Source organism: Oncorhynchus mykiss, chromosome 11 (genome assembly GCF_013265735.2).
Source record: "Oncorhynchus mykiss isolate Arlee chromosome 11, USDA_OmykA_1.1, whole genome shotgun sequence".
Classification (NCBI taxonomy): domain Eukaryota; kingdom Metazoa; phylum Chordata; class Actinopteri; order Salmoniformes; family Salmonidae; genus Oncorhynchus; species Oncorhynchus mykiss.
The window spans coordinates 19,725,014-19,740,564 of NC_048575.1; the positions used below are offsets into that span (position 1 = coordinate 19,725,014).

Genomic DNA, 15,551 nt, shown 5'->3' on the forward strand with positions numbered 1-15,551 from the left:
GAAGATTAGTCAACGTCATTAGCCCGTTGGAGGCACTTCGGCTGCCCTGGTGGGCTCCGCACCACTGGTAAAGAGCCAGGTAGATACACAGGTGGCTCGAGGAGGCATTGCTCCTCACCTCAGGATGATTTATTTTACTGTGAGTCTCATGGGGGTGGCGAGGACACTGGCATTACACCGGCAGCAGGTATACCGGATTTGACGGTTAACGTTTTTAAGGGGGGGGGGGGGGGGGGGTGAGATCAGAGAGGCGCCATGAAGACGCGGCCCACGGGTATTGGTGCCTCAAACGCCAACTGGATGAGCTCACTCTCCCCCGAGCTCACAGCTATGCCCCTGAAGCACCTTGCAGTGCCCGGTAAGCGCGCGCGTGTGTGTTATGTAAACAATTAACTGTATCTGTTATTTACAGTGCCTTCAGAAAGTATTCACCCCTTGACTTTTTCCACATTTTGTTGTGTTACATAGTGGAATTAAAATGGATGTAATTGTCATTTTTTGTCGATGATCTACTCAAAATACTGGAAGAAAATTCTAACATTTGTAAAAAAAACAAGCAAACAAAAATATCTTGATTGGGTTTAGTCAATACATGTTAGAATCACCTTTGGCAGCGATTACAGCTGTGAGTCTTTCTGGGTAAATCTCTAAGAGCTTTGCACACCTGGATTGTACAGTATTTGATTATTTTTTAAATTCTTCAAGCTCTGTCAAGTTGGTTGTTAATCAGTGCTAGATAGTCTTGCCATAGATTTTCAAAACTGTAACTAGGCCGCTCAGGAACATTCAATGTCGTCTTGGTAAGCAACTCCAGTGTAACATAACCTCATGTTTTCGGTTATTGTCCTGCTGAAAGGTGAATTTGTCTCCCAGTGTCTGTTGGAAAGTAGACTGAACCAGGTTTTCCTCTAGGATTTTGGCTGGTCTTTGTGGTATAATCTGTGTTTTAAATTCTCTACTTGACTGAGGGACCTTGAAAATCATGTTAAACACTATTATTGCACACAGAGTGAGTCCATGCCATTTTATTATGCGACTTGTTAAGCACCTTTTTACTCCTGAACCTATTTAGGCTTGCCAATAATACTTATTGACTCAAAACATTAACGTTTTTCATTTTTTATTAATTTGTAAAAATTTCAAAAAACATCATTCCACTTTGACATTATGGGGTTTTGTGTGTAGGCCAGAGACACACACATCTCAATTTGATTTGATTTTAAATCAGGATGTAACACATAAAAATGTAGAAAAAGTCATGTGGTGTGAATAATTTCTGACGGCACTTTACATGTGTGTGTGTGTGTGTGTGTTGTAGGGGTGTCATATGTCGGTCGACATGAGGCGTATAATGATGACTGTTGGCTCTGACTTGGTTTATGACCTCCCACTGGTAAAGTCTATCTGGGGTTATATGGTTTTAACAGCAAAGCCACACTTTAGCTAAATTAAGTTGCACCTTCTCTGTCTGAGAACAGCGTAGGCTACTGTTGGGCTAGAGAGAAAAACAGTGATGCAGCACCTGTGGGTCTGGGGAACTGGGGTGTGACTGATTTTCTGTGTGACGTGTATGTGAGACGGATGTGGCATGCATGTGTTTGTTTTGTTTACAATGTAGTGAGGCTAGCCTAATGGATTTAGAGAGGGTTCTTGGTGTTAATCTGTACTACCTGCATGAGACCTGAGTTTGTGTGTTTGATGGAGAGAGAAACAGAGAGAGAGAGAGGGAGGGAGAATGCACAAAAGTAGATGATTAGCCCACTCACAGGATCGGCAGAAGGACCTTCACTTCCTTTTCCAGACTGAAAAGGCATATCTTTCTCTATCTCACTTGATCTGTCTTTTCCCCTCTTCCTCCCTCTCTCCCCTACTCCTCCATCTCTCCCCTCCTCATCCTTCTCTCCCATCTTCCTCTCTCTCTCTCCCTCCCTCCCCCTCCTCCCTCTCCTCCCTCTCTCCACTCCTCTTCCCTCTCTCCCATCTTCCTCCCTCTCTCCCCTCATCCTCCCTCTCTCCCCTCCTCATCCTTCTCTCCCATCTTCCTCCCTCTCCCCCTCCTCCCTCTCCTCCCTCTCTCCACTCCTTCTCCCTCTCTCCCCTCCTCGTCCCTCTCTCCCCTCCTCGTCCCTCTCTCCCATCTTCCTCCCTCTCTCCCCTCCTCGTCCCTCTCTCCCCTCCTCATCCCTCTCAACCCTCCTCATTCCTCTCTCCCCTCCTTCTCCCAATCTCCCCTCATCCCTCTCTCTCAGGGTCCCATGACTCGTTTAGTTTCTGGGTAGATGTGAAGGCCCCGGTGGGCCCTGACCAGAAGGCCATAGTCAAATACCTGGCCACAGCCTTCCGTTTCGTTTCCAAGAAAGTCATGAAGAAGTGGTCCATGACACAGGTGAGGGTTCAACTGGTTCAGATGATTAACCAATACTCTATTGAAAAGATGGGATCCTCAGTCTTTGTCAGCATATGACTTTTATCACCAGAACCTGACGTTTAAGGAGCAGCTGGATGCAGGGATTCGTTACTTTGACCTGCGTGTGTCATCCAAACCTGGAGAGTCTGGTACTGAGATCTACTTCATCCATGGCCTGTTTGGACACAAGGTGGATGTACTGACCCCATAGCCAGACACCTAGAAGATCAATAAACATGTTATTACACGAAAACCTAGCGTAAACGTCTCCTCCTACTATTGACTTCTCTCACTCTCTCTCAGGTGCGTGACGGTCTGTCGGACATTAACTCTTTCCTGGACGCCCATGGTAAGGAGATGGTGTTCCTGGACTTTAACCATCACTACGCCATGGGGATGGAGCATCACACCTACCTCATCAACATGCTCCAGGAAGTGTTCGGACCTAAACTCTGCAAGATCGGCGTAGTTGAGGAGATCACCCTGGACTATCTCTGGGAGAACAAGTACCAGGTGAGACAGACAGGGTGAGGTCAGAAACTGTGAACACTCCTCCACGTCCTCCACTTACAGATATAGTTGAACCTCTGATAGTAAGACCCAGTCATCTATAAGTTGAGTGTGTGTGACACCTTAGAGTAATAGTGGAGTCAGGATTTCAGTAGAAGCTAAAGTGGATTGCTTACTAAATGCTGCTGCAGCTATTTCAACCTGTCAATCAGGGATCTCATCTCACAGACATTGATTCTCTTTGTCTCTCTTGCTCTCTTTCTCACACACACACAGCTATTTCGGTCTGTAAGCGGCCAGTAAGTCTTAATGGATGACAGAAGATTAAGTCAGGAGGCAGTTGGTGTGTGTGTTTTGTTTGCACTTGTGTTTGAGAGTGCTTGGGAAAGAACAGTGTTGGTATTTGTATCCCTCTGTGTGTGTGTCTGTGTGAGTGTGTGAGTGTGTGTGTGTGTGTGTGTGTGTGTGTGTGTGTGTGTGTGTGTGTGTGTGTGTGTGTGTGTGTGTGTGTGTGTGTGTGTGTGTGTGTGTGTGTGTGTGGGGGGGGGGGGGGGGGGGGATTTGAACGTAATTAGGTTTTATTCAAATGTGTGTTTTGGCAGAAATGCCTTCTGGAACATGTGAACTTTCATGTGCTTTAATAACAAAATTGTATGCCATCTGTAAATACGAATACAATTGTTAAATAATGAGCCTAGTTGGTTTAGCCACAGAAAAAGACAGGAACCTTCCCGCTAGCCATGATTGGGTGAGATAATGGATGGGGTGGACATGCCGAGAGAGGAGTTTGGATTAGTCTGCCATGTAGCACGCTTTTGTCTACAACAATAGCTGCAGTATGTGTAGGTAATATTTTCTAACGTGGCGTTTTTGAAAGATATCACGAAGAACTGCAAAAGTGTTGCTAAGGCTCTCCACTTTCTGGAGGATCGAGCTTTGAAGTTAGTGGAATGCCCAGTGGAAGCCGAGTATGATAGCTAAGGAGACTGAGAAAATTCAGGCGTGATTGCAAGTGAGAATTGAGTTGAGAACAAATAAGGCTAATATACAAAACACCTGTCTCCGGATTCCATCTTCAAACTATTGGCAACCATGGCATCTGTGACAGAGGGAGAAGCATTCATCCTTCTACGGGTAAGAGAGCTAGCTACATTTGCAGATATTATATGTTTCATATTTTGTCAGAAAGTTGTTTTTATTGCAAGTTAAAGTGTACTTTTAGCTAGCTAGCTAACATTGAGCCTATACTGAACAAAATATAAATGCAACAATTTTAGTTCATATAAGGAAATCTGTCAATTGAAATAAATTAGGCCCTAATTCATGGATTTCACATGACTGGGAGGGGTGCAGCCATGGTTTACCCACTGTAGAGCCAGGCCCAGCCTGTCACGTTCGTTGTATGGAGGAGACCAAGGCGCAGCGCTGTACACGTACATACTTATTTTAATGAAGAAAGAACACTGAACAAACTAACAAAATAACTAAATGAATGTGAAGCTATATAAACAAGTGCTGACAGGCAACTACACATAGACAAGAACCCACAAAATACCCAAGGGAATATGGCTACCTAAATATGGTCCCCAATCAGAGACAACGATAAACAGCTGCCTCTGATTGGGAACCAATTCAGGCCACCATAGACATACAAATACCTAGACTTACAAAAAACCCTAGATATACAAAATCCCCTAGAAAATACAAAAACTAACATACCCACCCTAGTCACGCCCTGACCTAACCAAAATAATAAAGAAAACAAAGATAACTAAGGTCAGGGCGTGACACCAGCCAATCAGAATTTGTTTTCCCCACAAAAGGGAAAACAGCAATACTCCTCAGCACCCCACTTACCCCCCTCTGACAATCCCGCAGGTGAAGAAACCAGATGTGGAGGTCCTGAGCTGACGCGGTCTGAGGTTGGACGTACTGCCAAATTCTCTAAAATGACGTTGGAGGCGGCTTATGTTCGAGAAATTAACATAAAATTATCTGGCAACAGCTCTGGTGGACATTCCTGCAGTCAGCATGCCAATTGCACGCTCCCTCAAAACTTGAGACATCTGTGGCATTGTGTTGCGTGACAAAACAACACATTTTAGAGTGGCCTTTTACTGTCCCCATCACAAGGTGCACCTGTATAATAATCATGCTGTTTAATCAGCTTCTTGATATGCCACACCTGTCAGATGGATGGATTATCTTGACAAAGGATAAAATGTTCACTAACGGTGATGTAAACAAATTTGTGCCCAAAAATTGAGAGAAATATTTATGAGTATGGAACATTTCTGGGATCTTTTAATGCAGCTCTTTACATTTTGAGTTTATATTTTTGTTCAGTGTAGTTGGTTAGCTTTAGCTACCTGTAGATTCATGCAGTGTAGTTACGTTATGAGTTGGGATTATGGTTAGTTGTTTAGCTAGCTAGCTACATGTCTAAACAAAGGACTCCACTATGCAGGTAACCATTTCACTGTACTGTTTACACCTTCTGTATCCTGTGCATGGGACAAATAAACATAGATTGGATTTGATATAGTATGTGTTTACCAGAGACGGTAATGTGAAGAACATGACCTGCACCAAAGTCAAATTAGGATATAAAGTTAGGCCAATGAGACAGTGTCCAAGTTCAAAAATTCTCTGGTAGAATGCCTGCTTTTATTTCGTCACACTCACTATTTTCTGTAATTAGCTTTCCATTAACTTGTAAATAATGATCTTGTAAGTTTATTTTCCTGTAATAATGAATGCAAATGAGCTAAAGTTAAGGAGTTGTCAGCTATATGATATGGTCATTATTTGAACTGGCTGGCCAGCTAACTTAACGTTATCTAGCTAGCTAGCAAACTAGAAACTAACCAAAACATTGTTTAGAAAGTTGTTTTTAGTTGCCTGGTTCGCTAGATTGACATATTTTTAAACGGGTGGGTTTATTGCTGTTAAAATACACCAGTTATGCTATTTTGGACCACCAGGCTGCTGTCGTTTTTGGGTTTATAATTGTTCATAACGACAACAACAAGTTTGATGTTGGATGACAATAGAATGTTCATGATGTCACTGCGAAAACTGTATACAGACATGTCGATAGACATAATATAAACCAGCCTTTAGTCTTGGGTTGTTTAAAATACTACCGTACTCACTGTTTAGCACATGGCCGCACATGTGAATCCTTAAAGAGATGGGTGGGGCTAAGCTTAAGGGGGTGTGAACGATGCTGAATGGATGTAGACAAAGAAGAGCTCTTCAGTAGGTGTACCAAAACATTCAAGGGACATTTTCTCAAAATAATTACTATCCCATTGTTCCTCAACTGTAGTGTATGATAACATGATATCCAATGTTAAAAACACAAAGTTTGCTACATAAGACCGAATTGAGCCAATCGGTCACAAATTTCCATTGGGGTAGATGTCTGTTGAGGGGGTGGGGAGGATATCACATAATTTTATGAATCCGGTGACTGGGTCTGCTTATTCATTGATGTTATCGCCAGAAATAACCCAGAACATATTCCAGTCGACGTGATCAAAACAGTTGGAACCTGGATTCTGATGGGTCAGACCAGCATGTACAGACCTGACCACTGGAACTTTCCTTGAGTCTTTGTTTATAGGCGGGAAGGAGCTAAATGTAGTCATGGTCAGATTTGCCTAAAGGAGGACGGGAGATGGCCTTATACTCGTGTCGAAAAGGTGTGTAGCAGTGGTCCAGCATTGAATCTCCATGAGTTGGAAAGTCAATGTGTTTATATTAATTTGGGAGCACGGTTCTCAAATTACTTTTGCTAAAGTCCCCTGCAACAATGAACGCTGCAGGTACGCGTTCTCCAGCTTGTCCAGGGTCCAATAAAGATCTTTGAGTGCATTTTTGGTGTCGGCTTGGGGCCGGATGTACACAGCCATGTGTCGGCTTGGGGCGGGATGTACACAGCAGTGTGTCGGCTTGGGGAAGGATGTACACAGCTGTGTGTCGGCTTGGGGAAGGATGTACACAACCATGTGTCGGCTTGGGGAGGGATGTACACAGCTGTGTGTCGGCTTGGGGAAGGATGTACACAACCGTGTGTCGGCTTGGGGCCGGATGTACACAGCCGTGTGTCGGCTTGGGGGCGGGATGTACACAGCCGTGTGTCGGCTTGGGGAAGGATGTACACAGCCGTGTGTCAGCTTGGGGAAGGATGTACACAGCCGTGTGTCGGCTTGGGGAAGGATGTACACAGCCGTGTGTCGGCTTGGGGCCGGATGTACACAGCCGTGTGTCGGCTTGGGGGCGGGATCTACACAACCGTGTGTCGGCTTGGGGGCGGGATGTACACAGCCGTGTGTCGGCTTGGGGGCGAGATGTACACAGAAGTGTGTCGGCTTGGGGAAGGATGTACACAGCCGTGTGTCGGCTTGGGGGCGGGATGTACACAGCCGTGTGTCGGCTTGGGGGCGGGATGTACACAGCCGTGTGTCGGCTTGGGGGCGGGATGTACACAGCCGTGTGTCGGCTTGGGGAAGGATGTACACAGCCATGGTGATAATCCCTAAGAACTCTCTCGGAAGGTAAAAAGGACAACATTTGATGACCAATTATTCCAAGTTGGGTGAGCAAAATCTTGTAAATTCCTGTACGTTTCCCCATCGCACCACTTGTTATTGGTCATAAACCAGAACTCTCCGCCTTTGTTCTTGTGTGTGTGTGTGTGTGTGTGTGTGTGTGTGTGTGTGTGCGTTTATCAGAAACATCTCATTTGGAGATGTGGTCAGGTGAGTTTCTGTTGTTAGTATGTTCTGTGACCCTAATCTCGATTCTAGAGCCAGATTACCTGGCTGACAGGTGTGTAGTAATCAGACAGTTGACGAGACCGGTACAACAGGTGAGTCATAATTATGAATTAGCAGATAGACAGATTAAGGGTTAAGGTGTGAAAACGAAATGTTCTGAGAGTGAGTCTGAGTCTTGTGTGTCCCAGGTCATAGTATTCTACCACCACCCGTCAGCTGAGAGCTGTCCATTGATATGGCCGGGCAACAAGTGTCCAGCTCCTTGGGCTAACACTACAGACACCACCAAACTCTTTCAGGTCAGTGTGTGTGTGTGTGTGTGTGTGTGTGTGTGTGTGTGTGTGTATTTTGTAGTGGATGAGATAAGGGGATAAATCTCATATAAAAATTCTATATAAATCCAACTGATGTTGATAATGATTACGATTATGATTCTAGTTCCTGGAGACAACACTAGGTGAGAGGGCTAAGATGGGGTCCTTCCACGTGACTCAGGCCATCCTCACCCCCAGAGTCAAGACCATTGTCAAGGGCCTGGTCAAGGGGCTACGCAACTACCTAGTTGAGAGGTGTGTGTTATTAGTGTTTCTGTGTGTACTGAGCGTATAGTATGTATTCTGATAGCAGCCAGCAGAGGGCGGTATACACAGTCAGTTTTGTCAGCTTATCAGTCGGTCAGACTCCCAGTAGGGTGAAGACCCTAAACACAGACTAATCTAAGGTCAGTTTGGCGTCTCCCCCTAATACTTAAAGGTAGGACTTGGGGAAGGTAAACTGTAAGGGTAATTGTTAGTTAGACTCTCCAGGTAGTTGCCCTTAGGTACAGATCTAGGATCGGGTTGCTCTCCATAAATCCTCACATTAACCATTAAGAGATGACAACAGAAATCTGACCATAGATGAGTGTCTAGAAGCGACTCTGAAGCGGATATTTAGTGGAGACGGCAGGCTGGGAGGAAATGGCCTAATTTTGCATATCCACGGAAACAAGATGGCTTATTATCACAGGATAAACATTCCCACTTCCTGGTTTTGTCCTGACGGCTGCAGGGGCTTAGTGGAAGGTTAAGGGCTCTATCACTGATACGACCCTGGCCGTTGTGTGTGTGTGTGTGTGTGTGTGTGTGTGTGTGTGTTTGCTGAAATGCACCCATAACTAAAACAGCGAGAGCTCCAAACTTAAACAATGCTTTGGATACAATAACTATAGTCTGACTCAGACACAACAGCTCTTACACTCCTTCTTTTCTCTCTTCCACTCCCCCTTCCTCCCATTATCATCTCCCCCCTCTTCCCGTCCTTCTCCCCTTCTCAGGAACCTTCCCATCATATTAACGTGGGTCGAGACCCAGAAACCCGGTGTTGATGGGATTAACATCATCACCTCTGACTTTGTGGAACTGACTGACTTCGCCAACACAGTCATCAACCTCAACAACCTCCTGCTCAACTAACAGGACCGCAAAAAAACCTGACTAACGCCACCATAGAGTCAGAATGAGTAGACTGGATATGAGTCGAAAAGAAACCCACTTGGATCTTTTCACGGTTCCGTTTTACCCATCATGGCAGCTGCATCACTGATCACATGACCAGACACTCTGGGACACGTGATAATGGGACACTCAGACATACATCACGTGACTATCTCATGCACTTAAAGCTCACATGACCAGTATTGACTGATCATGGTCCGGAAAATGACCACAGAGATTCACATATTGCGCTTATAAGTATAGCAATGTACAAGGGCTGAGACTGCTTAAACACACACACACACACAGATTTAACACTATTTCAATGGTAGCAGTTTACAGCTGTGTGTTGACATGCAGTTATTATGATAACACATTCAAGATAGATCATAGCAATGTTATCTTAATTTATAACTAGCAATGAAAGTCTGGCTACAGCCACTCACACACAGCTGTCTGGATGTGCGTGTGCGTGTGCGTGTGCGTGTGCGTGTGTGTGTGTGTGTGTGTGTGTGTGTGTGTGTGTGTGTGTGTGTGTGTGTATGTGGCTTGTGGCAGTCCACTGATTATCACACTGACACAGAGAAAAACTCCCAGACTAACTGTACATTTCTGTGGTCCTCCTGGAGGGGAATGATGGGAGGGAGAGAGGAGGAGAAGAGAGGTGGAGACCCAGACAAGGGCAGACAGAATGGGGAAGAGCGATAGAGAGGCACTCAAAGAAAGAATAAGAATCAAGGAGGAAAGAAAGTGTGTGTGTATGAGAGAAAAAGAGAGAGAGAGAGAAATAGAGAGAGAGATTGTATCAGCACAGCTGCTGTCTGCAGGCAGTGAGGATCTCGTTTTATTCTCCCTTATTGGGAAAGATGTTTTCATTTTAGCTCCCTCCCTTTTTCAAATCAAATCAAATTGTATTAGTCACATGCGCCGAATACAACAATACACCTTACAGTGAAATGCTTACTTACAAGCCTCTAACCAGCAGTGCAGTTTAAAAAAATACAGATAAGAATAAGAGATAAAAGTAACAAGTAATTGAAGAGCAGCAGTAAAAAATAACAATGTATACAGGGGGGTGCCAGTACAGAGTCAATGTGCAGGGTTACCAGTTAGTTGAGGTAGTATGTACATGTAGGTAGAGTTAATTAAAGTGACTATGCATAGATGACAACAGAAAGTGGCAGTGGGGTGGAGGGGGAGGGGGGGCGGCAATGCAAATAGTCTGGGTAGCCATTTGACTAGATGTTCCTTCCCTTTTTCTCAACTGGTGTGTGGGTGTGTGTGTCTCTCTCTCAGGCCAAACCGCATTGTTGACGCTCTTGCTCTCAGTATCACACATGCACATGCACACACACACACACACACACACACACTAATTGTAGAGTCATTACACATACCACAGAGGCTTGTGGGAGTGGAGCGTCTCAAATGGACGAAGAAAGACAGACGCGTTCCTCTGTTATTTGTTTGTTCTGGTTTCTCTCTCTCTCTCTCTCTCTCTCTCTCTCTCTCTCTCTCTCTCTCTCTCTCTCTCTTTCTCTCTCTTTCTCTCTGGTCCCGATGATCCCAGTCAGTTCCCCAGGTCTCCAGGGAGAGTCAGGGTTTCTCGACCCCAAAGGGACCCTCGCTTCAGTGGGTACAAGAGCATTCTGACGTAGGGCCTTGGTAGTAGGTTATGGATGTCAGGGCAGGCGATGATAATCACATCCAGATCAGGGGACTCCAGGCCTCGCTCTGTGTGGCAGGATTTATTTAACTCATTATGAGAGGTGTCAAATGTAATGGCCTAGTATGATGCTGTGACTGTGTGTAGAGAAGAGATAATGGAGGGAGGGAGAGATATTGAGATGGAACTGGTTAAATGCAGCTTGGAATCACACCAAACCACACGGAACCTACCCAAACCATTCTGGATTGTACACACTCTAACCCTCTGGAGCAGTGTGCAGTTGTCCCAGACACTGATCTGTGGTCAGTTTAACTGTTTCCCCTCTAATAGAGCAAGTTAGGAGTTAGGAGAGGATAAGCTGATTCTAGATCTTTGCCTAAGGGTAACTACTGCAGAGCCCTCTCATTGGGCTTCTCTTTGACTGACAGTTTGTTACAGACTTCACTCAACAATCTTTAGCCGAAATGTGTTTCCTAACCTAAACACTGAGATTTGTCTGAATAACGTGTTTTTCTGGAATTACAAGGCAAAGAGCCCCTGATTCCAAGCGGCATCCCTGTCATAACAGCTATGTTGTGGAGTGCCCACCCTCCCTGCCCCTCCACGGAATCACTTGGGAATTGTGAAATTCACTGTAGAATGCTGTCCAACATTCCATGGCCATCTCTCTGCCGCCAGGGTCTGTGTTTCCCTACGATGATGTCATCGTGAAAGTTCAGTTCCTCCAGATGGGAGGAGGCCCCCATGGAGAACTCAAACACTGGCCAATCTTTGCTATACCTACCAAAGAATGGACAATAATTATTAAGCAACATATTTTATAAAGCTATTTGTTTGTTTACTTTACGCAGCAGTTATCAAAAAGCCACCTGGACTACAGGAACTCAATTGTATGTTTATCGTTCAATGACAAGTAGGATGACTTGGTAGTTAAGGCTGGACAACTAGGTTATGTAAAGTCTGTTGATTTCTGGTAGAGTATACCTACATCAGGGCTGGCTCTAGGCATATGCGGTCGCTTAGGGCCCCTGATTGATAGGGTGCACCTGGCCCCCCTTAATACATATATATATATATATACAAAAGTATGTGGACACCCCTTCAAGTCAGTGGATTTGTTGCTGACAGGTGTATAAAATCGAGCACACAGACATTCAATCTCCATAGACAAGCACTGGCAGTAGAATTGCCTTACTGAAGAGCTCAGTGACTTTCAATGTGGCACCGTCATAGGATGCCACCTTTCAAACAAGTCAGTTCGTCAAATTTCTGCCCTGCTAGAGCTGCCCCCGGTCAACTGTAATTGCTGTTATTGTGAAGTGGAAATGTCTAAGAGCAACAACAGCTCAGCCGCGAAGTGGTAGGCAACATAAGCTCACAGAACAGGACCGCTGAGTGCTGAAGCACGTAGCGCATAAAAATCGTCTGTCCTCGGTTGCAACACTCACTACCGAGTTCCAAACTGCCTCTGGAAGCAACGTCAACACAATAACTGTTTGTCGGGGTGCTTCATGAAATGGGTTTCCATGGCCGAGCAGCCGCACACAAGCCTAAGATCACCATGTGCAATGCCAAGTGTCGGCTGGAGTGGTGTAAAGCTCGCCACCATTGGACTCTGGAGCAGTGGAAATGCATTCTCTGGAGGGAGGAATCACGCTTCACCATCTGGCAGTCCACGGACAAATCTGGGTTTGGCGGATGCCAGGGGAATGTTACCTGCCCCAATGCATAGTGACAACTGTAACGTTTGGTGGAGGAGGAATAATGGTCTGGGGCTGTTTTTCATGGTCCGGTCTAGGCCCCTTAGTTCCAGTGAAGGGAAATCTTAACGCTACACCATACAATGACATTCTAGACGATTCTGTGCTTCTAACTTTGTGGCAACATTTTCTGCAAGGCCCTTTCCTGTTTTAGCATAACAATGCCCATGTGAACAAAGTGAGGTCCATACAGAAATAGGATGTCGAGATCGGTGTGGAAAAACTTGACTGGCCTGCACAGAGCCCTGACCTCAACCCATCAAACACCTTTGGGATGAATTGGAACGCCGACTGCGAGCCAGGCCTAATAGCCCAACATCAGCGCCCAACCTCACTACTGCTCTTGTGTCTGAATGGAAGTAAGTCCCCGCAGAAATGTTCCAACATCTAGTGGAAAGCCTTCTCAGAAGAGTGGAGGCTGTTATAGCAGCAAAGGGGGAACCAACTCCATATTAATGACCATGATTTTGGAAGGAGATGTTCGACGATCAGGTGTCCACATACTTTAGTTATGTACAGTATATATACACATACACTGAGTATACAAAACATTAAGAACACCTTGCTCTTTCAATGACAGACTGACTAGGGGAATCCAGGTGAAAGATATGATCCCTTATTGATGTCACTTGTTAAATCCACTTAAATCAGTGTAGATGAAGAGGAGGAGACAGGTTAAAAATATATTTTTAGGCCTTGAGACATGGATTGTGTATGTGTGCCATTCAGAGGGTGAATGGGCAAGACAAAACATGTAAGTGCCTTTGAACAGGGTATGGTAGTAGGTGCCAGGCGCACCGGTTTGTGTCAAGAACAGCAACGTTGCTGGGTTTTTCACACTCAACAGTTTCCCGTGTGTATCAAGAATGGTCCACCACCGAAAGGACATCTAGCCAACTTGACACAACTGTGGGAAGCATTGGAGTCAACGCAATATTAGGAAAGTGTTCCTAATGTTTGGTATACTCAGTGTAATATATTAGGAACAGAGTTGGGGTCTCAACTTACTGTTAATAGTTAGAATAGTAGAATACACAAGGTCCAATTTTGACAATTGGTTGGGCATCAGGAGTGTTTATCTTATGTCAGTCACTGACGCTCACTCAATTAGCATATGTCAGCTAACATTTTATAGGTTGGTAAGTTAGTCTAGCCAGCTATCTAAACGTGTAGTAATCAAGGGGAGCCCCCATTCATTTCGTTAGTCGTTCTCACTCAGATATCATATTAACATGGCAAAAGTCATGCCAGAATGTGTAGAATTGCAGGAAATAACCTGTAAAACTGGACCTTTTTCATGGCAAAAATGTTTGAATTGCATGAATTTAGCTATAAAATTGCAATATCTTCTCTGCGCCCCATGGCAAAATGTGTTGAATTGCAGGAATTGAACTCTAAAAGGCTTCTTGACCTACATGGAGAATCACTTAACATTGAGAATATTTTGTAGGAGTAGGATACATGGTGACCTGTGACATTGCCAAAATAAAGCCATTTGTCCATTACAAACCAGATGGGACCTTTCATTCAATGACCTTTAAATGTATTGGGTGATTGGTTACAAATGTACATTCATGCCATTGGGCGGGACAGTTGGATTTTCCTGTTTATGCTGAGTCCTCTCTGTGTCAGATAGCCCCCTCTGATCCTGGGTAGCCTCTCCTGCCACACAGAGAGGAAGAGGTGAAGCAAGAGGTTTTACCCCGCCCAAAATCAGTTCACGAAAATAAGCCCACGAAGTGAGGAGTTTTGTATGGAGATCAATGAGAGTGTCAAATCTGTTAAAAAAAAATTGGAATTGCTAATTTGATACATTAGGCTATTTGATTGAATAGACATTTCGTAAGGGTTATGTTGCTTCAAATGCACTGATATAATTGGACGCACGTGAAGAAAAAAAACGTTATATCAGAGTTGTGCCTGTTGTCAAAGAAATAGATAGAGGACTCATCATGGATAGCCCATTTTAGCATGGACATTGCGTGGATTCCTATGAGTTCTGTCAATGCAGAAGAAGAAAATGTACTACTTTAAAATGGAGATAGCCTCAATGGCTCTGTCCCATGCTGTCACATAGCTATAATGGCACAGATACAAAGATGAGTTCTCTATCCCTATGGCATGTTGGTCACACTCGTATCTGCCCACTCATATGCTAGAATTGTCCCAACTGATCTCTCCTCCTCCCGCCTGCCTTCCATCTCTGAGAACATGTATTTCCATTGTTAGAGCGGTCCCTCAAATGTCTTGTCAATATAATAGACAATCTTTGCGCCACACCACCGCGAGCCACCTGGGAAGCTGGACGCGCGTGCGTAAATTGAGCGGGTCTTGTACAGACTATTGACAAAAAACACCAGAGATTTGCGTGCTGTCGGCGTGCTCCAGTGCCTAGCAGGGCAAATTCCGTTTCGCACCTGCGGACGGCAGGTATGCGATGAAACGATTAGCCTTTACCGCCGCTCTCTTGAGGCTTCCGTTACATAGAAGATGGATTTTTTTTTTTATGGGAATGAAAATCATTTAGCTGTATAGGCTAAGGGATTTCAACGTTCTATCCATAGCTCTAACTGAGTTAGGATACATTAGGAACTATATTGTCATTATATTTTATTTCCCCCTGAAATAGGCTAGTCACCGTGCAATGAAATACATAACTGAAGTAATTAGATTTGCTAAACGTTGTTGCAGTCAGGGCAGCTCTAAGGGAATTGATTTAAATTAGATTAAAGCTACATGTGTAAAGGGGACTTTGTCTCAATCCGAAGAAGAGGTCACCATTTAGATATCTTTCTCAGAGGAGGAGATAAAGAGTTGGAAGAGGTCAAGCAGAGGTGTCTGTTAACACCTACCCATTATGACTGTAAATTTGAGCACGCGCACACACACGCGCGCCCCCTGTCCAGTCCCTGTTCTTCCCAGGTCCCGTTCCAGCTGTTGTGCATT

At 44.7% G+C, this 15,551-nt stretch overlaps 1 protein-coding gene across 1 annotated transcript; it reads left to right on the forward strand.

Moving 5' to 3' along the window:
- Positions 1 to 255: 255 nt before the first annotated feature.
- Positions 256 to 9,286, forward strand: plcxd2 (phosphatidylinositol-specific phospholipase C, X domain containing 2). The gene is made up of 7 exons (XM_021622342.2): positions 256 to 358; positions 2,250 to 2,386; positions 2,478 to 2,597; positions 2,711 to 2,920; positions 7,890 to 8,000; positions 8,140 to 8,270; positions 9,017 to 9,286. The coding sequence occupies exons 1-7, from the start codon at positions 256 to 258 to the stop codon at positions 9,153 to 9,155; spliced, it is 951 nt and encodes a 316-aa protein (XP_021478017.1). The 3' UTR covers positions 9,156 to 9,286.
- The last annotated feature ends 6,265 nt before the right edge of the window (positions 9,287 to 15,551 follow it).

Excerpts from the sequence above, each read along its gene's own strand:
- plcxd2 (XM_021622342.2), top strand. The coding sequence starts at position 256 with ATGAAGACGCGGCCCACGGGTATTGGTGCCTCAAACGCCAACTGGATG. Across the intron at positions 2,598-2,710 it reads ATGGCCTGTTTGGACACAAG|GTGCGTGACGGTCTGTCGGA; the intron begins GTGGATGTACTG and ends ACTCTCTCTCAG. Across the intron at positions 8,271-9,016 it reads CGCAACTACCTAGTTGAGAG|GAACCTTCCCATCATATTAA; the intron begins GTGTGTGTTATT and ends TCCCCTTCTCAG.